The sequence below is a fragment of the Syngnathus acus genome, chromosome 14, assembly GCF_901709675.1.
Source record: "Syngnathus acus chromosome 14, fSynAcu1.2, whole genome shotgun sequence".
In the NCBI taxonomy this organism is placed as follows: domain Eukaryota; kingdom Metazoa; phylum Chordata; class Actinopteri; order Syngnathiformes; family Syngnathidae; genus Syngnathus; species Syngnathus acus.
The window spans coordinates 4,485,884-4,510,969 of NC_051099.1; the positions used below are offsets into that span (position 1 = coordinate 4,485,884).

At 39.5% G+C, this 25,086-nt stretch overlaps 3 protein-coding genes across 5 annotated transcripts in view; all 3 read left to right on the forward strand.

The window, feature by feature from the left end:
- Positions 1–185: 185 nt before the first annotated feature.
- acat1 (acetyl-CoA acetyltransferase 1) lies at positions 186–3,060 on the forward strand. Its single transcript, XM_037270587.1, has 12 exons — positions 186–338; positions 598–645; positions 721–838; positions 901–996; positions 1,170–1,270; positions 1,344–1,487; positions 1,574–1,724; positions 1,799–1,894; positions 1,962–2,075; positions 2,279–2,343; positions 2,423–2,580; positions 2,652–3,060. The coding sequence occupies exons 1-12, from the start codon at positions 288–290 to the stop codon at positions 2,770–2,772; spliced, it is 1,263 nt and encodes a 420-aa protein (XP_037126482.1). The 5' UTR covers positions 186–287; the 3' UTR covers positions 2,773–3,060.
- Positions 3,061–4,305: 1,245 nt separating this feature from the next.
- tmprss2 (transmembrane serine protease 2) lies at positions 4,306–9,696 on the forward strand. The gene is made up of 14 exons (XM_037270565.1): positions 4,306–4,420; positions 4,649–4,696; positions 4,847–5,033; positions 5,758–5,850; positions 6,022–6,135; positions 6,212–6,341; positions 6,433–6,543; positions 7,088–7,128; positions 7,410–7,581; positions 7,766–7,944; positions 8,020–8,115; positions 8,514–8,656; positions 8,731–8,883; positions 9,540–9,696. The coding sequence occupies exons 2-14, from the start codon at positions 4,682–4,684 to the stop codon at positions 9,546–9,548; spliced, it is 1,443 nt and encodes a 480-aa protein (XP_037126460.1). The 5' UTR covers positions 4,306–4,420; positions 4,649–4,681; the 3' UTR covers positions 9,549–9,696.
- A 7,095-nt stretch (positions 9,697–16,791) lies between these two features.
- Positions 16,792–25,086, forward strand: part of dscama (Down syndrome cell adhesion molecule a) — a 45,660-nt gene continuing 37,365 nt past the window's right edge. Inside the window, exon 1 of one of the 3 annotated variants that reach the window (XM_037270482.1) lies at positions 16,792–17,684. In XM_037270482.1, the coding sequence (XP_037126377.1) occupies positions 17,642–17,684 (43 nt within the window). In that variant the 5' untranslated portion in view covers positions 16,792–17,641. The remainder of the gene's footprint in view (positions 17,685–25,086) is intronic. The other 2 variants (XM_037270484.1, XM_037270483.1) reach the window with 2 other exon arrangements.

The following is a 25,086-nucleotide window of genomic DNA, read 5'->3' on the forward strand; positions in this document are numbered from 1 at the left end:
ACACTAACAATAAAATATCTGTAAATAAATGTTTCTCTGTCATTGATTCTTTATCCACGCAATTCAACAATGTGTGTGTGCGTGTGTGTGGGGGCGATAACAATAAACTTTATTGTAAAATAAAATAAACTTTACTTTATTGAATAAAGTAAAGCAACGCTTTACGTTACGTCATAGGTCACACCCCGCTACGTCATAGGTCACACCCCTCACTGTTATTGGCTGCGTGCTTTGAATGTTCAGCTGAAGGTGAAGTGTTCCACAAAACGTACTTTATCGAGATCAAAATGTCATCCAGTGGACTTTTAACCATTCGGGCTGGAACATGCAAGCGCCTGGTAAGTATGCGTGTGTTCAACAGTACACTATGTTAATCGTCATTCGTTGCATTACTTCGTGGAGTGTAAACATTAGCGGCTAAGCTAACTACGAGGCATTCACTTGCCATGATAGCATAAAGCTAAGAAGGCGACTTCAACTTATTCCCACTTCTGGTACCTACCATTAACTGTTGCTAACCCGATTTCAATAAATCAGCAACTAGGTTTTGAACTTTCGTGTTTGGAGTATTATGCACCACTGTCCTCCTTTTTTTAGATCCACAAATACCTCTCAAGAACCTACACCACTGGTCCATCTCTCAATGTAAGTGCAGAACTTGCAAAAAATGCATGTGCGTGGAGTGTCCACTTATTGCATAATCTATTGTGATGGTTTCAGGAAGTGGTCATTGTCAGCGCAGTCCGCACTCCAATGGGTTCCTTCAAGGGCAGTCTGGCAGCAGTTCCAGCTACAAAACTGGGCTCTGTTGCTATAAAGGGAGCAATAGAGAAAGCAGGTACATATGGTTGATGTCAAACACTTTAGGAAAATCCATTAAATGACATTTGATGAATTCAGGAATAAAGCCTGAAGATGTGAATGAGGTCTACATGGGGAATGTACTTCAAGCGGGTGAAGGACAGGCTCCCACCAGACAAGCCTTGCTTGGAGCAGGTGATACGTAGTGTTTGAAAATGTGTTCACCATGCAAATATATGCATCAATACTTCTTGGAATCGAGTAATAAGAGTCAGCGTTATTCACTTTTAATTGCTTTCCAAATGAATGCAGTGGTGCAGCAACTGTGAGTTGATTTTTAAGAGATGCTTAACTTTTTCTACTTTTAGGTTTAACACTTGGCACTCCAGCAACAACGATTAATAAAGTTTGTGCATCGGGGATGAAATCAATCATGATGGCAGCTCAGAGTCTAATGTGTGGACACCAGGTAGTAAAGTGTTAAGAGTTCAATCTAATTTGCAGTTGCTTTTATTTATTGTGTACTTTTAATTTTTGTTAAGGATGTGATGGTGGCCGGAGGTATGGAGAGCATGTCCAATGTGCCTTACGTGATGCCCCGAGAAACACCATCCTACGGTGGGGTTAAAATGGAAGACCTCATTGTGAAGGATGGACTCACTGATGTATACAATAAATTCCACATGGTAAGTCTTAAATACTAGCACAGTGAAATATGAACTTTTTTCATTCATTTTCTGTCAGCTTCATATTTCATGTGTTCACCAAACAGGGCAATTGTGCAGAGAACACCGCTAAGAAGAGCAACATCACCAGGGAGGAGCAAGACAGCTTCGCAATCGGCTCATACTCACGCAGCAAAGCAGCATACGAGTCAGGAGTTTTGGCCAAGGAGATCGTTCCAGTTAGCATCCCACAGAGAGGTTGGTTGGGAGAAGAGGGTGGATTTTTTTTTTTTTTTAATAGTATTGTTATGTAATGGTCTTGTGATTTTCAGGCAAACCTGATGTGGTCGTGTCTGAGGATGAGGAGTGGAGGCGGGTGGACTTTAGCAAAGTTCCCAAACTTAAGGCAGTGTTTCAGAAAGACAATGGTGAGGATCAATTTGCCTTCCCTTTATTCTTTTTTTGGCAAATGCCTCATTTGCTTGCTAATTTTAGGCACAGTGACTGCCGCTAATGCCAGCACGCTGAACGATGGGGCTGCTGCCCTTGTGTTGATGACGGCAGATGCTGCAAAAAGACATAATGTTACTCCACTGGCCAGGATTGTATGTAAGTACAATTTATGATGAAATTAAATTCCGAAAAATAAACACTTAACCTCATCCAATCATTAAATTGTTGCTGGTTTGGTACTTAAAAACATCTTTGCACGTTCTCTTTTTCCCCCCCAAGGTGACTTAAAAAAAAAAAAAAAAAGAAATCACAATATTTCACTGCTTTTTTAATTTTGGTCTTTTATTTCTGCTACCTAGCTTTTGCTGATGCAGCTGTAGCACCAATTGATTTCCCCATTGCTCCTGCGTACGCCGTACCAAAAGTATGTACACTGAATTTAAATTCGGAGTGACCTACTTAAATAGATAATTCCAAAAATCATCTCTTTTTGGGGCTGTTAGGTCCTGGACGCTGCTGGGTTGACCAAAAATGATATCGCTATGTGGGAGATCAACGAGGCCTTCAGTGTGGTCGTTCTGGCCAACATCAAAATGCTGGACATTGATCCCACAAAAGTAAATGTCAACGGGGGAGCCGTGTCACTCGGACACCCCATTGGGTAAGCAGAAGGTGTTATTAAAATTAAAAATTGACATTTTTATAGTTAATGTTCCTATTCTCTCCTGTCAGGATGTCTGGAGCAAGAATTGTTGGTCATATGGTGCACAACCTTAAGTCGGGCCAGTACGGTCTGGCAGGTATCTGCAATGGAGGGGGTGGAGCCTCCTCTATTATTATCCAAAAGTTCTAAAAAACAAAAATGGAAAAGGGACGCTTCAAGCTCCTTTAATACCCTCTGTGAAATGTGTGGTAAGGGCTCAGAGTCCGAATGGTTAGCTAAGCTCCGTTTTATTATGAAGAATGCAGTTTTTTTCTCAAGCTCCAATGCAGGTGGCCTATTTATACAGCAAACAAAGGCTCAAGTTCTATGACATCATGACTCCAATGTTACACTCCTTTGTCAAACAATTAGGTGATAAAATAAGTTAATATTTAACTCTGAATTGAAATGGCTAAATAAATAGTTTTTATTAAAGTATTTTTGTACTGCTCTTTTTGGAACAATGGGTTGAAAAGTTTATGGTATACGTACCTTACCAGGTAATGTTGTGCACTGGAGTTTCTGTGTTGGCCACTGGGTGGTGCCATTTAGTCGCCATCATTTTGTTTCAATGTCATTTCATTACGTGTGGGATGGAAAAACAATATAGATATGATAGCTGTGTTATTTTTCTTATCAGAGAGATCGTTTTTGAATGGCAGAAGCCTTTGCAAGACAAGACAGCACATTCACCGAAAGTTATTCTTCTATTATTCTCGACAACATAAAAAAAGTCGCTCTAGATAAGGCCATTGAATGAGGAATATGTTGGTTTTCCGTATACTCCTATAAATCATTAAAATGTAAGTCTAATCAGTCGCTAAATAAAACAAAAATGTCATCAGGAAGTACATTCCAGATACCTGAATAGTCAGTGAAACGTACAGGAACAGGAACTTTTTCAGTGATGGGAACTTATTACCCATGGTTGCAAATTTTTACTAACAAATAACTAAAGAATAAAAAAAAATGTCAAAAGCTGAACTCCTACAAAAAAAATGGCTTGTTCTTGTGTAACTAAGTTTTTATTCCTTTTGTCAATAATTTCAAAAATAACTTGCCTCCCTAGAACTGTAGGCGTTGTTTGTTTAGGTGATATTAACAACAAGAACATAATGTTCCTTAGGCTCTTACCGAAAGAGTTTCGTCTCTCATTCTTTTCCTTTTTCTACCAGACAACCCAGTCAAACAGCGAGCTAAATATTAACAGAGTTTCAGTCCTTTGACCACAAGTATTTTTATAGTCGTTTCCATTTATTTGGCCTAATTAATAAAAACAAGTGTACAGATAACAATTAAATGTAATGTAAGCATTTCTGTATTTTTTGGGGGTTGTGTTTTTGGTTGTTATAGGTCACTGGAAAACTTTTTCAAAAAAATTGTTTTCAGTAATGGATTTAAATGTAAACTTTTTGATTTTGTTTGACATTTGTTTGGAGACCCAATATGTGAATTTAACAGGATTAATGAGACCACACCTGTTTTTATATATCAAATGTGCAGATGAATGGATTTTAACTGATAAACTTGAAAGAATCCACTCTATTCATCTCAATGGTATTCTGGATTCTAATCGGAGAATTAAGTCTATCAATAGCCAGGCTCAATAAATGTTTGTTCATGTCATTTTTGAAGTGGCACATGGATTGAGGGACTAACAACGGGCTGGCTTGCGCACACAGTAAAAAAAGGAAGGTGTGGTCATGGCTGTTTATTACTTACTCTTGGGTGACTAGGCGACAAAGTACGGGTGAAAGGACACAGAAAAACCCAGTGCTGGAAAAATTAAGATTGCAAGGTAGGTCTGTGTGTTCCTTGTGTAACGCAAACCTTCAAAATTTAAAGACAAAGTTGATATCACATTATTTCCCCTGTGTATTACATATTTTGTGAAATTTAGCATACTAATAGATTGACCTGTGGGGTTTTTTTTCCCCCATTTTTTTTCCATTTTCTGTTTTTCTACATTGAGTCTACTTTTAAACCCTGCTTGACTTTAAGACTGTTAACTACTGTTTATTTCCAGACATAGTTGACAAGCCGTGTAACCAGTTTCATCATGAATGTTAATCAGGTATTTAAAAAGCGACTTTTCGTATTGACTTTAATGCAGTTTACTGTACTTTATTCTTATTGAATATAATAGCCAAGCAATTCCAGACTGATTCTTGAAGATACAGTATAACCATTGAGCGTTTTATTTTAATGATATTTTCTTCCACAGGCAAATGGTCCCACTTATGATAATATGGGCTTTCAGCATGAGAAAGGAAGACCCCCACCATTCGCCCCACAGCAAGGCCTCTATCCGAGTCTACCGACTCCGACCTATGTCGCCTTCGCTCCCAAACCTATTAACACACACCAAAGCACGACACCTGCTACGCCACCAGTTACTACAGAAACCAAAGGTATACTCAGTAATTTATTATTTTAATTCAGAAGCCTTTGCTAATTTTCTAATTGCCTTTGTCCTACTTATAATGTCTAACAGTGACAAAGTACATTTTGAACTATTTTGCACAACATGGAGTGGAATTTTATTTTTATTCATTTTATTTATATACTATATAATATATATTTTATTTATATACTATATATTACTATATATTATACTGCGGAATTTTATTTTTATTCATTTTATTTAAGGAACATAAAATATTCATCCTACCTTTTTTAAAAACAAATCACTTAAATTGAATTATTAAATTATTTTATTGGGCTTGCTGGAAAACATACATTTTTATTATGGTTGTTAATTTTGTACCTTACAATTTATGTACCTTTGTACCTTACACTACATATAAAATACTAAAGTTGTCTAAATTAACAACTCCAAAAAAATATACAGTATGTAATTTCTATATTATTAATATAAAGAGAGGCCGATAAATCTTTTGCTCTCAATGGAACAGACAGAAGTGTGCTTGATCAAATTTCCTTGTGTATTAGCACAACAATAATACACATTTGAACATTAGTACAAAGGTTGTAGGGCAATTCCGGGCTCCTTGTGTGGACTTTGTATGTTCTCCCTACTACATTCCAAATACATGCATGATAGGCCGATTGACGACTCCAAATTGTCCGTAAGTGCGAATGGTTGTTAACTCAAAGTTTCTTTCGTCCATACAGAAAAAAAAACGTGTCCATGGAAACGAATCCTTGGTGGATCCGTAATTGTTCTTATGATTCTGGCTATTGTGGCGCTCTTATTGTGGTACTTCTGTAAGTCACATTTTTATTATTTAGTCAGTCTTTTCTGTGATTTCTAAAACTTGCTCAGTTTTTTTTTTTTTCTTTTTTTTGCATTTAGTGGATGTGTCATATGTACACGTGCTCACATGTCTTATCAGTTTTATTGTGTATTTATGTCTTTATTTGTGTGTTTATTTGCAGTGTACTTCAAATGTCCATTGGGCAAGCCATGCAAGTATAGTTGGAAGTGTCTTCGCCCCACCCAGTGGTATGATGGAATACATGACTGTCCACATGGAGAAGATGAGATCTGCTGTAAAAACCTTTCAATCTTTTAAAGCCACGTTTGCTACAGTATGTTTGGCTTAGTGATATTCTCTTTGTTTATTAGTTCGCCATCATGGAAGCAACTTCACGTTGGAGAGTTTCTCATCATACACCGAATCGTGGGTTCCTGTTTGTGGCGATGGATGGGATGACAATTTTGGGAAGGCTGTGTGCGAGCAGATGGGTTATAAGAGGTGAGTTTCTTATGACAAATTTTAAAAAGAAATAGAAAGTTGGTTTCTAAATGGTTATGTATGTTTGTATGCTCTTTTGTTTGGCCCACAGGGAGGAGTATGCAAGGTACAGCAAAACAAACATATCAACCGCGGGAAAATTCGTAAAGCTGAGGCGTGACAGCAACCATGAATTGCCAATACAGCCCCAGCTGGTTCCCAGGTTGGTAAACTAACTAATACACAGTCACAATTGAAAAAACATTCTTGCATAGTGGTAATGGTGCATTGATAAAGGGAGCGCAATGAGTAGATTTGATTATTTCCTCAATTTTATTTAAAGGCTCGAAAAGGCGTGTTGGAGCAAGAATGGACAAGAAGTAGCTTTTTATTGAAAAAAACTTTTAAAGAACATATTGGCTATCTAGTAAACACAGCAAAGTAGATTAAGAGAATTTCTTGGATTCTTTTTATTGTGACATGTCACATTTGGTCAACCACATACATAATTGTTGCTGGGCAGAATTCATAGCCTCCTTTATACAAAAAAAAATCAAATTAATTTGCTTACGTCAGCCATACTGTACATTTTGTTGCTGTACTTTTTATTACTGTTACTTTAATTACTAAATAACTCCTGAATTTAATCGACCATTATTTTTGGTTGAATTGTTTGGTTTTTATGTATACAGTATATACTCAGACATGTACTATATATTATGTGATATGTTTACTGAAATTTAATTTTTTATTCTCATTCTTTGCAGCGTACTTTGCTTAGAGGGATCTGTCAGGCTTCACTGTGTTGGTGAGATACTGTTTTCATTATTTCTGTATTGCCAAGACATAGCTACTGTCCATCTAAATTGCCAAACCACATCGAAATCAACTGAATCGGTAACACAAATAAATATGAGCAAATGTCAAAGGAATCTAAATCATTTCATAAATAATTTGTAATAATTATAAATAATTCATAAATCTATCAGCATGACCCATGTCGCTAGAAAATAATGTGACGTACTGCCCGGGCAGTGCGGTCCAAACTCTATGGCTGCTTGATAATCATAATTTTTTTTCTGTTTTCAGATTGTGGAGAAAGTTCTGCATCCCCTAACAGTCGCATTGTAGGTGGTAGAGAGGCTAAAGTTGGCGCCTGGCCATGGCAGGTCAGTCTCCAGGTTTCCCGTCAAGGACACGTTTGTGGAGGCTCTATTATCAGCCAGCACTGGATTTTATCTGCTGCGCACTGCTTCCAACGGTGAGTTATTAACCCCCGTCTTTCCTCTCTCTAATTAATAATTCTGTTGTGTTTGGGAAAACGTGTTTGAAAGTTTGTGTATAGTGTAATTTGCATTATTTGACTGTGTAAGTACGTTTGGAATAAATAGTAAGTGATTTAAAAAAAAAAAAAAAAAAAAGATTCTGTTAAATTGAAATTTCAGGTCCCAGTTCTCCAAGCCATCAATGTGGACTGTGCACGCTGGCAAGATAAAGTTGTCTGAGATGAAGTTCACTTTTGGCAATCGAGTTGACAAAATCATCAGTCATGAGAAGTTTGACTCGGATACTAACGACAATGACGTCGCACTTTTGAAGCTGTTAACACCTTTGACATTTTCAAGTAAGTAAAATGATTCTTGTTTGCTTTGTTTCAATTCATTTCAATATATGAGAAAATGTTTGGTTGATCCAACAGAGACAGTAAAGCCAGTTTGCTTACCAAACTTCGGCATGGAATTCTCAGACGGACAACCGGCTTGGATTACAGGTTGGGGAGCTTTGCGATCATCTGGTGAGGAAAAACATGTCTTCACTCCAGAATTTTTTTTTTTTTTAGAAAATAGATGAGTTTTTGTAATTTAAATGTCTAATTTTAACTGAATACTTGTGCATCATTTCAAAATGAAATTCCTCACAGGACTCTGATAAAATATTTTCTTGTCTTTACAAGAATTACACAGAAAAAAAAATAGTTTTTTTTTTTTTTACTATTCTACTATTTTAAACATGTGACGGCCACGGTAGTGTAGTCAGTAAATAACTAATAATTTTATTTTAAAACACATTTGAATAGGTTGAATCAAACTTTTTTTCATTGGGCTTCATTTAATAATTGATTTTTTTTAATCATTGAGAGAAAGTTTGTGACAAAATGCTCTTCATTAAAATTCATGCTTTAATTTTCCTCAGGCCCATCCCCAGACATACTAAATGAGGCTGAGGTGACAATTTACAGCCGAAAGAAGTGTAACAACTGTACAATATTAGATGGGGCAGTTACAGAGTCGATGATTTGTGCCGGCAAACTCAGCGGAGGCGTCGATTCATGTCAGGTGAGTTTGGCTTACCTGACACACATTCCCGCAAAGACTTGACATGGTACGGCATAACTGGTGTGGGTCTGCAGGGGGACAGCGGAGGACCTTTGGTGGTCAAAGAATCCAACAAGTGGTGGCTGGCAGGTGACACTAGCTGGGGGATTGGCTGTGCTCTGAAGAACAAGCCAGGGGTCTACGGCAATGTATCCTACCTTCTTGACTGGATATATTGGAAGATGGCGGTACGGTGACAACACTTCTGAAATAAGCCTTGAAGGAAATTAGCAACCAGGTCTTTTTTCAAATTAGAGATTTAGTTAAAACAGGAGTCAAGTCACTAGCAGCATTCTGATTCATATCGTGTTCGTGCAAAAGGAATTACCGTATTTTCCGCACCATAAGGCGCACCAAAGAACCTCCAATTTTCTCAAAAGCCGACAGTGCGCCTTATTATCCGGTGCGCCTTATATATGGACCAATATTGAGCCACTACGGCAGGCGTGTCCAAATATATGGACAAGGTTTTAAAATGGGCCATTCATTGAAGGTGCGCCTTATAATCCGGTGCGCCTTATATATGGACAGCATTTTAAAATTGGCCATTTATTGAAGGTACGCCTTATAATCCGGTGCGCCTTATATATGGACAACATTTTAAAATTGGCCATTTATTGAAGGTGTGCCTTATAATCCGGTGCGCCTTATAGTCCGGAAAATACGGTAAGTAGCAAGGAAACAGCAACATGTTACACAGTACGCTCACTCAGCACAATGAAAGCCAGTCTAAAAGCAGAATTAATAACAAACAATATGCTCATAATTATATTTACTGAATAAGAACAAAGTATTGTTGTTATTGAACGGTAATTTCCACATTTCTTTGTCCTCTCTTCTACAGACCAATTGATGGAAATACTGGTGAACACGAACACACTCTCAGCCTTTGCTTGGCGTTACTGATTAACACAAAAACGTTGCACTTTGGAATGAAAATATTGATCTATGTTTTTATTTGAACAAATGTATAGGAATAAATACTTTTTTGCACAAAGGAACAAGTGATTGTGAGTGGCTCAATAATTATGGTCATTTATACATATTGTCGATTGATCACTTTCTATTTTTTTTCACGATACATGTCACATTTTGTGCAACTGGATAGATATAAATTCTCAAAACTCCATAAAGAGGAAATATATATTTTTAATTCTTGTGTGAAATGTCTTGTGCTGGTTAAGAGAATCTCTTGTTGTTTCTCATTCCTCGGTAAACCTGAGTGTCTCATCACCGAGCTCGGCACGCTAATTGGCAGATGCTCAATACCGAGAGCCGACATTTGCTATTTGTTTGTACTAATTACCGAACCCGTGATCATGCACTGACTCCGTTTCAACCACTGAACAGATGCCACAATTAGCCACTCATTGCAATTGCTGCCTGCTTAGTGTAAGGACCTTCTCCAACTGTGCCAAAGCGCCTTTCATCTATCGCTCGTTTTCTTGTTGCCCCTTAAATGATGCGTGGGAAGAACAGGATGCTCTGGCGTGTTGCGAAGCCTACTCAAGATCACAGCCATCCTAAATGAGCTCTCCTGTTAATTCAAAGGGCAGTGTCGATTATCCTGCAGGATTTGAAGCGGCCTTTTGGGCAGAGATGGCAATGATGTTGTGTTAATTGCGTGCGTAGGTGCATGCAGTGTGTGTTGTACTGAATTTATATTCTATCTCAAATGTGGAAGTGCAGTGTGTATTGTAAATCCTTCCTGCCTGTGCAACCAACCCTTCCGTGTGTCATTTTGCCCAAAGACGATCATCGTTGCAACATTGTTGAGTAGCCAATGAGGAGCGAGTCCTTGTTACTGGGCAGCTATGTGTTTATCCCCCTCTGTTCTTTCGTGAGGTCGATGTCACGCGTCAAGCCTCATAGAATGTGAAATCAGCATGAGTCTTTACGACACTCGAGGGTACTGCTGTTGTGATGAACATCAGCACTCTCGCTGGTTTTGTAGGTCAACCAGTATTAAGCTACGGGTGCAGGCCAAACCGTAACGTGTAGTGTCCTTGTAGCTTGGACTAGCTGTTGTAAAAAGATTTGAAAGATCGCATCAGGCTTTTCACATTTAGCTTTTTTTTTTTTAAAATATGGATTTTAATGCCGTTTGTGTTGAATAAGTTGGCTTAGGTCAACTAAATTAAATCACAGGTGTCAACTCAGCTTTGAGTCACAGACGAACATTAAATACTGTGCTTATATTTTTGGTTGTCACTGTTTACCGTGACGTTTTATTTTATATTAAATTGGTGGAAAATGATAACAATGAATGATAAAATAATTATTTATTATTATTTTATATTATTATTCACATTGCATATGTGCAATCAATATGTATATGAACATCCATACTATATCTACTGTTACTGTTTGAATTGATACCTCTACATTTGCACACATTGTACAAATATTAATGCAGCATCGAGAAAATATCACACAACATTCAGGTTTTTTTTTCTTTCTTGCTTCGATTTGATTTAAATTTTTTAAAACGTTTTCTCAATGTTCTTAAACGCCCCCTTGCTCTCTCTATGTCTGCTACGTTACCCTCACCAATTCCATCTTTGACCACACGGTGGCAACACTCATCACTGATTGAGCTCGATTGTTGAATGGAGAGAAATTCTCTTTCAGGGAAGGCTGTATATGAATCTGTTTTATCCTTTCCATGTACAAACACAACAGATATAACAAATATCAGATTGAACATCACTTATGATTTAAAGCATATTAGCATAAATAAACTGGGTGGCAGGGTTAACACACCCGCCTCACCGTGCCAAGGTTGCGGGTTTGATTCCGGCTCCAGCCTTCCCGTGTAGAGTTTGCATGTTCTCCCTGTGCCTGCATGGGATTCCTTTCCAGTTTCCTTCCACAACCCAAAAACATGGTCATAATTGTCAGAAAAATTAATTCAGAAAATGAATGAATGTTAAAGAAGACATGTTATTAAAATACGCTAGTCCTTTAAACAAAGCGTTGCATCCAAGCATCCTCCTAATTTGTGTTGCCCCACGGGGGAAGCAGTTGGTCGGACAAAAACGTTTTCCCGCTTGGCCTGTTCAAATAACTGCGCTCTTTACAAAGTTAAACGTTTGTTTCCCTTGTGTTCTCTTTTAGTTGGTGACTGTAAAAATTGCTGTTGACAATTTTGTATTTAGGTCAGTATGGACCCCTCAGGGTCTGACAAACCACTTTCTCCCAGAGTCCCTATGATTGACACATTTTCTTACAACAAATGAAGTCCTGCTCTTCTGCTTTTGAATTCTTGATGAGTAACATGTTAGAAAATACAAGACTAAATGCCGCTGTTGATGCATTTACGCTACATTTAGCTTCCCGTGTTGTTATAATGAATTACATTTGACTGCTGATACAATAATTGTTGTTTATGGATATGCAAGTTTAAATTTGTATTGTATGTTTGGAATCCATTCCATGTTTTGTACGTTTGTCCCCGTGGGTCTTCAGGGGCTTGTTTTGCATCACGTGATACTTTCATGGCTACCTGCTTCCTCTGTGAGAGAGAGAGAGAGCGATAGAGAGAGAGAGAGAAGGAGAGAAATAAACAGAATTACCAGGACATCCTCTAAGAACATAATGCCTGTCTTAGACAGTGGGCATCTGTTGGCATTTCCTCATGATGTATGGGATACAGGGTTGGAGGAGGGAGGGATGGAAGGAGAGGGAGGGGAAGGAGCTTCAGGGAGGATTATGTGGGAGGAACGAAGGCGGAAGGGAGGGAGGAGGGGGGGTGACCTGAATGCTCCATCCGTAAAGCGCTTTTCTTCTGGACTGGCCCTCTGCCGTGGACAGCAAGTCCAGGTCACACCAACCGGGTGATGCTCCCTTCTGTCACTGTGGTCTACAGGATTGGATTTTTGCAACATTTAACATTGACACTCTTTTTTTCTTTTCTTTTCTATAAATTATGAATACAGAAGAATAGTCAAATCCAAACTGTTCAAAAGTCTATGTAGTCCTTGGAATTGCTCCTAATGAGAACTTTAAAGTTTAATGCAACATATGTTGCCCGTGTCCTTGTTCCTTTAGCTGGAACGACCTTGCATAGTTTAACATTATAATTTTAAATAAAGCAGCAAATGAAGAAGATGATGATACATATTCTCTATACTTTCTAGCATTAGGTGGGTGCCCGGACCTGCATCCTTCGAGGAATAATATAGTTCCTATTATTTCCCTCCCACTTGACTTTTAGTATTTTCTGATACAATGCCACCATCCACTTTCTCACTGCCCACCCTCCTTAATTGCAGAGCAATTATTTTATTTTTTGCACAAGGTGACTTCTATCTCTTGACAGCCTTCCCGTTAAGCACACGCTTAAGATTCTACGGGGCAAAGTGCCAGCACTGAGGCCAGATGGGCGCCCCAGTCGCTACCTGCCACCCGGTGCCAGTCCCCCCCCTGACACTCGGCTCTTGCCATCTGTGCCGACCTGCCCCTAGCTGTCAAACAGTTCAAGAACGGGCCACGGCGTTCCCGCCTGTTTTGTGACAACTGACAGCTCAGCTGTGCAGATGTTGTTGGAACGCTAAAATAGGCAACGGCAAGGCTAACATCTGCGCTTCCCGGTAGGAAGAACAACACCGGCCGCTGTGATCGTGTCTCAAACCGAGCGACAGACAGCGCTTAACGTTCTGTGCGGAATCATCTGCGCGTGACTTGTCATTCACGCAGATTCCACTGTATCGTTTTACAATTCCATAAATATGTTTTGGAGATTTAATCCAGATTACAACAGTGTAAACAAGACAGATTTACAGATTTAAGGAGATCACAAGGTTGTGATACTGAAAGCATGGTTCATAGGTCACACACAATATAATCCACGTACTATTAAATGGAATCAATTGTTTTGGTGAAATTCTGCGTTACATGCAAGGCTGCATTTACTGTGTGCTGAATTTCCTGTCACATGGTGCTCCCCCCACTCCTGTCACACCATGTTTTGATCCAATGCGTAGCAAGTGTCAGGTGTAGCCCTTTATTAGCACTCTGCTGGCCATCCCGATCGAATCATAACAATTTTGCATTGTTGACAAAAAGGTGCGAAAAGGAAAGGTAGCGAGCGAGCAGTGCGGAGAAATAAAAGGACTTCATGCATTTTTATGACTGCACAGATAAGGTCACTCATGTGATGTGGTTACTAAGCAACACTGTCACCCCGTGTTGGACAGTTACAGACCAGAGGAGTCAAACTCAAAGATGTTTACTGCTGCTCTGTGAGGGGCAGTCAGCTAGCTTTGTGCTTACCACTTTCACTCACAGGCCACAATATTATATGGACTAACTGTACAGCTAATGATAGCCGTAAAATGGATTAAAATGTTGCCTACAAATATAATACACTCATCTTTGTCATTAGAAGACCCTAACCTGGTTTTATTTATTGTTATTATTTTTATGTACTTGCCGAAATAAACAAAATTTAACTCTATTATCTTCAATGGATCTTATTACCGTAAATTTCGGACTATAAACCGTGACTTTTTTCGCAAATTTTGGCTTATAGTCCGAAGATTACAGTAGATTGTCTGAGATGTTTGTGTATCAAATAATCCTCCTGCACTAATTGCTTTTCCACTCCTGTTCTGTAGGTGGCAGTAATGAGAATTATGCAAGCCTTGAGTTTTTACCACCAAAGCTGGATTTTGTGGGTCACTGTCCCGAATGGGCCCGATGTAAGAGCTTCTTAATGGTGAGTGATTTATATTCTTTGATTTACACATAAGGATCTTTTGCTTAAGTGCTACCATTGCCAGAATTACAGAGATACAATGAATCGATTGCTTTAAGAAATGCTGTGTCGTCGGAAATTACATTGTAATGTCATAGAGCAATTCTTTTTTCTTACTCTGTCCAAAAAAAAAATTAGGAATGTATTATGTAAGAGCGTGCATTATCTTCCATACTACTTAACATCCATCTGCAAGTATACTTAATAAAATAATATAAATGTCGTTTGCCTATGGATGACCCTGTCACCTGCCGTAAACTTAATCAGGAACGGACAGGAGTGCATTTAAGTCATATAGGATGCAAAGTCGTCAATGAGCGCAATCAATGTATGGATCCTTTAGGATGAGCCATCAAGGAGCACACCTCTTTCCATTCAATCGTTATGAAGCAAGCAAGGCGATTACATACGTGGAAAAACATCAAATAAAATATGTTGTGCACGTCTGAAAATGGTTAAATAAACACAAGATTATCTTCTAAAGGTAAATAATTGCTCTCAGAGGAAACAGGTTTTGCATCTTTGTCTCTCCCGTCTTTATATAGCGGAGATACAGTCGACTCGTTAAAGTTGAATAAAAATGTAGTCCCACTTTCCCTTCAGAATTTATGGTCAGGGAGAAGCAATCAACGGCGGACTAATAAAATGAGGATGTACAGTAGGTTAGATGGCCATTTATCCATCGCTACCCCATAATGTCGCTTGAATTATTAAACACGGCTGACTCGCTTATCGTGGAATTCACTTTCTTATGCTTTTGCCGTAATTGGTCATCTTAAACCATTGTGAGGTGTATATTTATTAGCTTGTTTGAATATAATCAAATGACTTACAAGTTCATTTGTTAGCGAATGCCATAAAGTTACCCTTGCTGCTGTGTAGTTAACATTTTATAATCCCCTAATGGTTTCTTGCTAAGATCATATATTGTGGTACATTACACAGTAAACGATCACGAAATCATTCTAATTATGAGCATGGTGATATACTACAGGGACTTTTCAAAAAATATTTATTAACACACACATAGACCTTTTGGAACCTGTGATAGAAAAACGGCAATTTAGTAGAAAACATTGCTTAATACAAACAATATTATTTTTTATATTGTGTTTAGAACACTGTACAGTATCTAAATCAGCTTAATATACACGTGTAAATAACAGAAGGGCTTGGGGAGGATAATAGCTTAACCTTACAACATGTCATAGTGTTAAAGAAGGATTAGAAGGAAACAAAAAAAGATTTAACTGTGTATAGCTATACAGGCAATGATTTTAATCTAATCATCGAAGCCAAACTGGGTGCTGGGACAAACCCAAAGATGACAGATGTACCATATGTTCAGAAGATTGGCAAACAAGACAACAAGGGGAAATGGATCTGCGGAAGTTTGCGTGCATCCGCTTGACTGTTTTTGACTAAATGTTTTGAAGAAAAATGCATATTTGAAAAGAATTTATTTTATTTAAGATTATTTCAGAAATTATTTTATATTGAATGTGCATCTACCTATCCATCTACTCATCCGTCCATCTACTCATCCATCCGTCCATCTACTCATCCATCCATCTACTCATCCATCCATCCATCTACTCATCCATCCATCCATCCATCTACTCATCCATCCATCCATCCATCCATCCATCGATCCATCGATCCATCCATCCATCCATCCATCCATCCATCCATCCATCCATCCATCCATCTACTCATCCGTCCATCTACTCATCCGTCCATCTACTCATCCGTCCATCTACTCATCCATCCGTCCATCTACTCATCCATCCATCCATCTACTCATCCATCCATCCATCCATCCATCCATCCATCCATCCATCCATCCATCCATCCATCCATCCATCCATCCATCCATCCATCCATCCATCCATCCGTTCTTCTTCTTCTTCTTCTATTTATATTCTCATATTTGCCAAGGTAAATTAATGAATGGCGTTTTGGCACCGTACTGCTAAATCCTACATGCACAACTTGTGATTTCTGCAGAAATCACATTTGAAGACCAGATTTAATCTCTACTTCTCATACCTCCACCAAACGTCTAACCAGTCAGGTGAAGCCTGGCCTCTCCCTCTCTCCAACTCCACCTCCCCCCTCCGTCCCTCCCTGGGAAACCATTCTCCATCCTGCTACACAAGCAGCAAAGATGTCCTGCAAAGTCTCTCATGCTAAATGTCCTTTTATACTCTCTTCATGGGCCACCTTAATCATCGTTAACGCAAAAGACAAAGAGGGACTTTAAAGGCTCCCTCTGAGGCTCAGCTGCGCCCTCCCTCCCCTCCCCTCCCTCCACCCACTCACATGCATGCACCTTTAAGGCAATGGGAGAGGGAGGACGCCGCTGCGGAGAGGAAGAGGGTTTATCCCACACTTGTGCAAGGCAGGGCAGATTGTAGTAGGCGCAGGGACCAGTGTGCGCAGTTTGTGTATGGAGGGAAGATGCGTGTGCTTGTTGCTCGCCGGATGGAGAGAGGTGGAGAAGAGAGAATGAGTTTCCAACGCAGCTAACAATCATCGCTGTGCGCACTTTTACGCAATTGAATCCATCCTCTTGTGGAGACGCGTTTTCATCTTTCATTCCAATTTGTGCATTCTTAATTGCTTATTGGTTTTTAATTGGATCTTTTTTTTTTTTTTAGATTTTTCCTTTTTTCTTTCTTTTTTTTTTTGGAGGGGTGGTTGTTGGATTGTGGAATCTTGGGTGTGCGCACAGCCACTTTCTTCTATGCGCCTTTATCTTGAACCTCACACCTGGATCGGAGCGCACGGAGCTGGGCTCCCTCATGTTCAACGCCAGGCAGAGGTCCGACACGGGGGGACGGCTGCGCTTCTGCTGCTGCTGAGGCCCCGCGCGGTCCACCTCCGCTCGCACTCCAAAGGCGGGAGACGCAATACTTGTGGATCATATACTACACTGCCTCCCGCTGCAGCACAAGACAATCAGCTGCAGGAAGAAGCTCCAAACCATCCTCCTCTTCTTCATCCCTGGATTGTGTGAGAGAGAGTCGGAGTAAAAAAAAAAAAAAAAAAGAAAAGAAATGCAAGCCTGCCCTCTTCTTTCATTACAAATGACTTGTTGAAGAAATACCAGAAAGCCATTTAAGGAGAAAGAGTGCAGGGAGAGAAGCAGAAAAAAGCCTAAGCTTGGATATTGAAAGGAGCGGGGCATGTGGATATTGGCTCTTATCTTTTCCCAGTGCATCTTGAATGGTAGGTGTTGACCAATTTATTTTTGCATGCTTTGACTGAAGTTTTGCAGGTTGAAGTTATCCATCCAATTGTTCCCAAAGCATTTCCAAATAGTCTTTATCTTCATTAGAGGGAAGGGGGAGGGGGGGGGGGGTGCTGTTGCTATGTTCAGTCTCAAGCACTGGGCCGTTTAGAGAGGGTTCATCTACATTAACCTTCAAGTGTAACATGCTTTTACCTTTTCTATGCAATATTTGTAACCTTTCACTTTCCTTGAAATTGGAAAAAGATAGCAAGCAATAAATAGGTCGCTTTTATATGTCCAACAATGGGTGCAGCGTGCATTGCAACGTAGGATCTACATATTAATGTGTTAATATTGATTAACGCCCCCCTCCCCATGATATTTGAGTAAATTCTAGGCCTGAAAGGAAAATCTCTTCATTTGCTTTCTGTTTCTGTATGCATTTATCCTTTTTGTAATCAAACAGCACTACTTATAGGCCTCAGTCTCTTTTTTTTTTTTTTTTTTTTTTAAACATAAACTAAAACAAGCATTTATTACATTGCATGTGAAACCTGTTTGATCAATAATTGTATCTGTAGTATGATTTTAGCAGGTTCCAATAATTGAAACATTATTAATTCATTTCACTTGAAACAATTTTATAATCCATAGAGTTTACCGATTAGAATGTGACTGATTCTAAAATGGATTTCATGCATGTTAGGAAATATGTTAATCATTTTGACTTAAATGAATTAACATGCAAATATTGTGGCCTTTTTGTTCAGATGACTTTGAGAAAAAGGATTATCGGATAGCTAGTTTTTTCTCTCTCTTCTATTGCAACCGCCATATTACAAGAGCAGACATGGAGGCATTTGGGACTGGGGGAAAAAAAAAAAGACCAGCCCTTATCACTCTTGTATACGAGCACATTGTGTAAAAAAAAAAAATGAAACTGCATGTCTTTTTTTGATCAAAAGTGAATACCTTCAATCAATTTGATCAAATTGTCTTTTTCGGTGGCTAAGGGCGAAGGATTTTATTTCATGGCGAATCCACGGAGGGTGTGTGAGGAAGGGGGGGGGCAATGAGGAGGACAAGGGGCTTTAGGGTAGAGAGCATGTTGCAGGGGGGGCGGAAATTGTCTTTAAAAGAAAATGGGGGCACTTAAAGGTGTTTTGGGTTACAATTAAGAGTGAAGCACCAGGAAAACCATTTTGTGGCCATGCTGAAAGCAAAATTCTACACGGTTCTTATTCTTCGGGGAGAAGGGAGTAAACGCAATGGTGCACCAAAGACTCCATTTTTTTTTTTTACTGCAAGCGAGGCGCTTTCAAACAAATACGGCCACGACATCGATGTCCACTTTCAATCTGACACTTGTACTCGGCTAATCTCTATTTGCTGAGCGGGATGTATTGCTTTGCTTGCGACTAGCTTTTTTTTTTTTCTTAGTATTTGGTCCTGGCATGAGCGTTGCAAAATGGCTGCTGCTCGAGATATCTACATGGAAACTTTGAATGGCAGCAGCAGCAGCAGGATTTGGCGCTGCATGCGCACGATGCTGCGGCATTCGTATCGAGAAACTCAGTTCATTTATCAGCAACCTTTTGCTCTTATTTATTAATTCAAATTTCATTTGAATGTGTGTAGAATAGATTTTTTTTTCTTTTCTTAGCTTAGCTAAATGCAGCCGTAGTGGTTTTCAAATATTGGCAACCTTCCTTCTCCGTTGCATAGAAATAATAATAATGAGGATTTTGGGTCGTCCTCTGTCTTTTGTTTTGAACGAGAAGATATAAAAGGCTTTTAAGGGAGTGCTCTTGTGGTTGTCTCTATGGAGACCTGCTTTAATGAGTTCACTGCAGTGTGGGTTATGGGCTCAGGTGACCCTTAAAATACTTCCCAAATATGTTTGTTTATTTTTTTGGGAAGGTAAACAGTATTATTTACATACTTGTGACTAATGAGGAATAAATGTAAAAAGAAATCATTCTAAATGTCAGTTACTGAGCATTGCTTGTTTGTGGGAAATATCTTTGAAATATTTCAAGCCACCTATTGAAGTGGTCATTTATGAATATGGCCTAGTGTGCAAAATCTATTTTGTTCTGAACTGCCCATTTGAGGCCTGTGATAAAACATTGACGGTTGCTGAGAGTAAAATTTGCTGTGGAGTTCTATTTAATGGTGCTTGAGCTTTTCAACCGCTCTCCAAACCGTCTCTATTAAGAGTTAAATCAACGATCAGCGATGTTTTCCATTTCCATGAAGGGATGAAATTGGGCATTTGGCAGAATGTTGTTTTTGCTCAGCTGAGCCTTGGGGTGAAATATGATACATGCTCAATGGTGTGCTAATAAGCTGTGTAAATATACGAGGGTGCTCTTCAACTGTCTCGTTTTAGGATCGGTCCAGGATAGGGAGTGCTGATGCGGAAAATCGACTTGTTTGATGAAAACAAAACAATCGGACCTAAAAACATTACTTTGACCTCTATAGAATACCAACAAACATCTGTGGTTGACACAACTTTTTAATTGGGCCCCATTCGATATCATAGATGTCACTTTATTTCTTTCATATGTATTTGTGTCCGCCAAAATCATTCCCACATCTTTCAGGGAATACAAATTCTTTTTTTTTTTTTTTTTTTGGTTTTAACATGTACAATTAAGAAGCATTTGTGGCTGAAGCCAAACTGTGGCAGGGTTTCTAATTTCTGGACCTGGATTTAACACCGTATTGACAGATAAGGTATAACATTTGTCCAAGTTGTGGTTCATATTTGTCGGAAATGTTGTGAAAAAACAAACCCTCAAAAAATACTTCCCAGGAGATCCAATATTGGCAAGTAACGTAATAACCAGGCTACAATTGTGACGATTTGGCAAGTAGCCTACAACATGGCGCTGTTTTAACCTAATTACAATCAGACAAAACAACATGACGTGGTAGAGGTCACATTAGGGTCAGTGGGAAACCAGGTCTGTGTGGTGTGGGTGTCTTTTGGCGCACTCTGTCACTTCATATACAGTTAGGGTCGTCTGACACGGTCACAGCAACAAGCCAGCCAGCTCCTCAGTTGCCCATTAACATCAACAGAGCAGTCAACACAATGTAGGCCACTGGGAAATAAATGTGTTTTCAAAATGTCTTGACGGACCAGCGAGACTGGATTTTTGCAATCCGATAATTAACTCAATTTACTTTCCACATGATCGAGACAAGATGATTGATTGATTCTTATGATTGCATGCAAAATAAAGGGACAGTATAGTATGCTGGAGCCAAAACAGTGATTGACAGGTGTCTTTTTTTTTTTCAGATAAATTCTTCTGGACTGGATATTTTTTGGGTCCAGTTGGAGGATGATTTTTTTGGATTTATAAATGACACCTTGCTTTGCCATTAGATGTCAGCATTTTTGTATTCCTCCATTGCGTTTGCTTCTGCTTTGGCTTGGCTGTGGAGATGAGAGTAGACTCAAGCATATGCTAATGGGTGCACATTGAACTGTTAAAGGTTTCATTTAACCCCAACTGCAATGCTTAAGGAGATGATGATGTGTAGTGAGGCAGAAAGAGGAAGAAGAGCGGGGGAAGAAGGCTCATATGGAGTCAGCTTGTGTTATGCTTACAGATTCATATCAATTCATTCTGGTTCATCATGCAGCAACATTTTTTTATTTTTTTTTGAGGCTCTGGTGAAGGCTGGCCAACATATACTGTTTGTCCGAAACAACTGGAAAATGGATTGCACTTCTTTGCATGTTAAATTTTCTTGATATTGATTACATGCTTGTGCTGATGATATCGAGTTATCTGAAAAGTTTTAGGAAATGTCCAGTCAATACATGGGAGTAATAGGATCAATGCAGCATGTAAAAACAAAAGTAAACAAAATAATTTGTAATGATCTTGATCACTGTAATAAATTCGAAAGCATATTTTTGTTACATGAGAGCTGTTTGTGTAACCAAAAAAAATTATAATCCCATGTGGCTATTTTTAGAATAACATTAATATTAAAACACAACATCTCATATTTTTTTTAGGATTTTTTCAATTGTAATTAGTAATGCTAGACCAAAAATATTTGTCTTTCCTTTTAGCTGAAATATTCTAAAGGCCTAACCAAATGACGCTGATTAGCATTCAGAATGTGTCTCGGTTTTGTGGCCCGAAAACGTGTTAGATTTTCAAACATTCTGGCAAATGTTTCATTTAAGTGTTGCTAGCCCTCAGCGCCATTCCGCTTCAGTCCCCGCTCTATCAGGCCGAGCCCAGAAGTGATTATGCTAATTACTGTTTGATCAGATGATTAAATTATAATTTGATTAATCCAGGGCACTAAGCGCTCTGAATATGTTGATGTGTGTTTTGCCTGCCGCTATTTGCTGAACCTCCAATAGCTTTCTTAAACACACCATTCAGAGGAAAAAAACATATGTAAGGATGGACTAGGCGGCAACATGAATAAAATAAATTCTGGTTTTGCACTGTCTCATGAAAAACAAAATAGAGTGGCTCATGTCGGTGTGCTGATTTAGTGTCGCGTTAATGCACACCGTGCAATATTGTAAGTCTTTGCTTGTTAACGTTATTCTCAATTGACTGGCTTTCCATCAGGGTAATTTATAATAGTGCTGCAGAGACAGCTGGTTGTAAAAAGCCCAAAATTGATTTTGTTTTAAAATGCTGTAGCCACCGCTGATCTGCAAAAATACAAAGCACTTGCATAATTTAAAATGTACCGAGTCGTTTCGTATTACTCAGATTTGTGTTATTTGTTTATGATGTAACTATTTGAACATTTCATTGAATTTAATCACAATTGAGCCTTTTCAAATGTGTCTGAGCGGTAATTAAAACGATGCGGTGGTCTCACCGTTGACCGAGAATGTGGTTCTGTTGCTTTCATAGATTTTTTTTTTTGCTCAGTGAAAGTCTAGCATGAGGCACAGTGTAAATCTTCACAGGGGCAGACGGGCCGCAAATGGCCCCCGGTGCCACAGGTTGGACACACCTGCTTTAAGGTCATATAAATTCAGTTGACATTTGATTTGGAATAGGTTTGGCTAAAAAAAAAATTGTTGTGACTGGGATTAATATTAAATGTTGATAATGAATCTTTCTTATGAATCTATGATGAGAATTTTCGAACCCTCGCTTCCTCTCTCGATGCGCATTTGTCCGTGGCATCAGCAGGATCTTATTTACTCACTTAGTCATTTCATTTCTCTCTCCCCTCTTCTGTCCGAGTTGATTTGTCCGCTTCCACCTTGACGACTCATTAAAGTCCCCCAGTACGTGGGAACTCTCGTCTCCTCAGCGTTCATATGCATCAACTAGTCCACGATGACTCTTGTCTTGCCCTCTGGAGAGTTGACATCAGAGGAGACTATCATTGGTTTTACATCCCATCTGCATGGCACTGAGCGCACCGCTCAACAATTATTCATGAGGGCAAATTGGGGGCCGATGATTTGGGAGTGACGAGTCCCTCTTCTGTGATCTGTACATCTCAGCTCACCACACTTTACTAGATATTCTGTAAGGCCTTAGGGCAGAAGTGGAGGGGGTGGAGTCTGGGGGCCTTTTGTGGGGGGGGGATGCTTACTCACTGTCATTATGAGGGCCCCCCCTGATCTACAGCCCCTCCTCTTTTTTATAGCCCAGCCCCCATTCTGCCCTCCCTTGACAGTATCCGTCGTAATTACCTGCATGGCCTGCCACGAACTGTCAGTATGGCTCAGTTCTAGTTTCCTGCGGTGAAGTAGCCCTAATATCTTGATGCCCTGGTGCCGATGATATTTTTGGGGAAAAACACGACTTGGTGCTTTTATTATTCGAGATTCAAACGAATCCTTTTTTTGCGGCCTATGTGAAAGACAAGCTAATAGTGTCAAGCCAAACCAGCAGCATCACTGGCTGCATTGACTCGTGCGCCTGTCACCCAAGGACACGTCAGCTTGTGTGTTCATAGGCTCCACGACATTAACGCTCATCCCCCCACATCCTTATGACACGCCCGTGTGCACTCCCCTTGACCCAAGTGTGTCTGGTGCCCTTGAGCTCCAAATGAAGTTGTAGGGACTCCACAATGGCTGAACCGCTTCAGAAAACACCTCGTGCGGATCTTCCTACCACCATGTGATAGACATCTAAGGTGGAGCATACTTTGACCTCTGCCAAGGCTTTCTGTTTTTTTTTTTTTTCCTCTTGTAATATCAGCCCGTGTGTGACTGAGTGCTTTTCAGTTTTCCGCCTCCCCACTCAAGCCCTTCCCGCACTATTTTCTTGGCATTGCACTGAAAAATAAATGTAGTCATACTGTATCTATCTGAAACGTTGCCATCTTAAAGGCTTGTGTGTCCATCAAGCTTTCTCATCTGAAGAAATCAACCACCCAGAAATGGGGGGGTGGTCTCAATATTTTATGAGTTGGCGCGCAGAGGACTGAGACAAAAGCAGTTATGCAGCAGACCGTCTTCTTTCGTTCAGCTACCTTCTCCAAAACAGAAGCTGCATGATGACCGCCATCATCTCCTTACTCAGCTTGGCAAATCGTGTTTGAAATATAATTATACAGAGTTTTTAACAAATAATAATATGGGAACCAATAGCTGTAAATATCTTTTTTTTTTAGTGTGTTTCCCAACCTTTACCGACACATGGCACCCAACTCGGGTAACTCGGGTACTAAAAGTACAATCAACTATTAATTGTCACTCAAGTCCGCTGATGTGTCTCAACAGTCCATTCATCCAAACTCCCCAAGCAGTGCATGTTACAAAGGTCATTTAAATGTACTAAATGTGTTTACCGTATTTTCCGGACTATAAGACGCACCGGACTATAAGGCGCACCTTCAAAGAATGGCCCATTTGAAAACTTTGTCCTTATATAAGGCGCACCGGACTGACTATAAGGCGCACCATTAATGCATCATTTCAGATTTTTAATCCAAATCAAAGCATTCTCCATTTTATCTTTTTTATTTCAACTTCAGACGCAACAAATTACTTTATAATCACAAAATAATGATCCATAGTCTTTTTGATTCATGATTCATAGCCTTCAGCGGGCCACTTATGATTGATTTCATGACACAATGCTTCGGGACAGTTTAAATTTAGGAATTTGGTCCATATATAAGGTGCACTGTCGGCTTTTGAGAAAATTGTAGGTTTTTAGGTGCGCCTTATAGTCCGGGAAATACGGTACTCATTGCTGATCTGTAAAAATAATCTCCCATGATGATTGGTGTCAGGGCTCTTGTGTTGTTTTTAGCCATCTCACTTAAGATCTGACAATGTTGTAGCTGTCACCAAATACAGCAATTGACTATTTAACACCTACGGGACAGGCCGGCCCTCCGAGTACCGCACGTGTGAAGTGAGTGCAGCTC

Excerpts from the sequence above, each read along its gene's own strand:
- tmprss2 (XM_037270565.1), top strand. Across the intron at positions 5,851-6,021 it reads GCTCTTATTGTGGTACTTCT|TGTACTTCAAATGTCCATTG; the intron begins GTAAGTCACATT and ends GTTTATTTGCAG. Across the intron at positions 6,136-6,211 it reads TGGAGAAGATGAGATCTGCT|TTCGCCATCATGGAAGCAAC; the intron begins GTAAAAACCTTT and ends TTTGTTTATTAG.
- acat1 (XM_037270587.1), top strand. The coding sequence starts at position 288 with ATGTCATCCAGTGGACTTTTAACCATTCGGGCTGGAACATGCAAGCGC. Across the intron at positions 1,488-1,573 it reads TATACAATAAATTCCACATG|GGCAATTGTGCAGAGAACAC; the intron begins GTAAGTCTTAAA and ends TTCACCAAACAG. Across the intron at positions 2,581-2,651 it reads TCACTCGGACACCCCATTGG|GATGTCTGGAGCAAGAATTG; the intron begins GTAAGCAGAAGG and ends CTCTCCTGTCAG.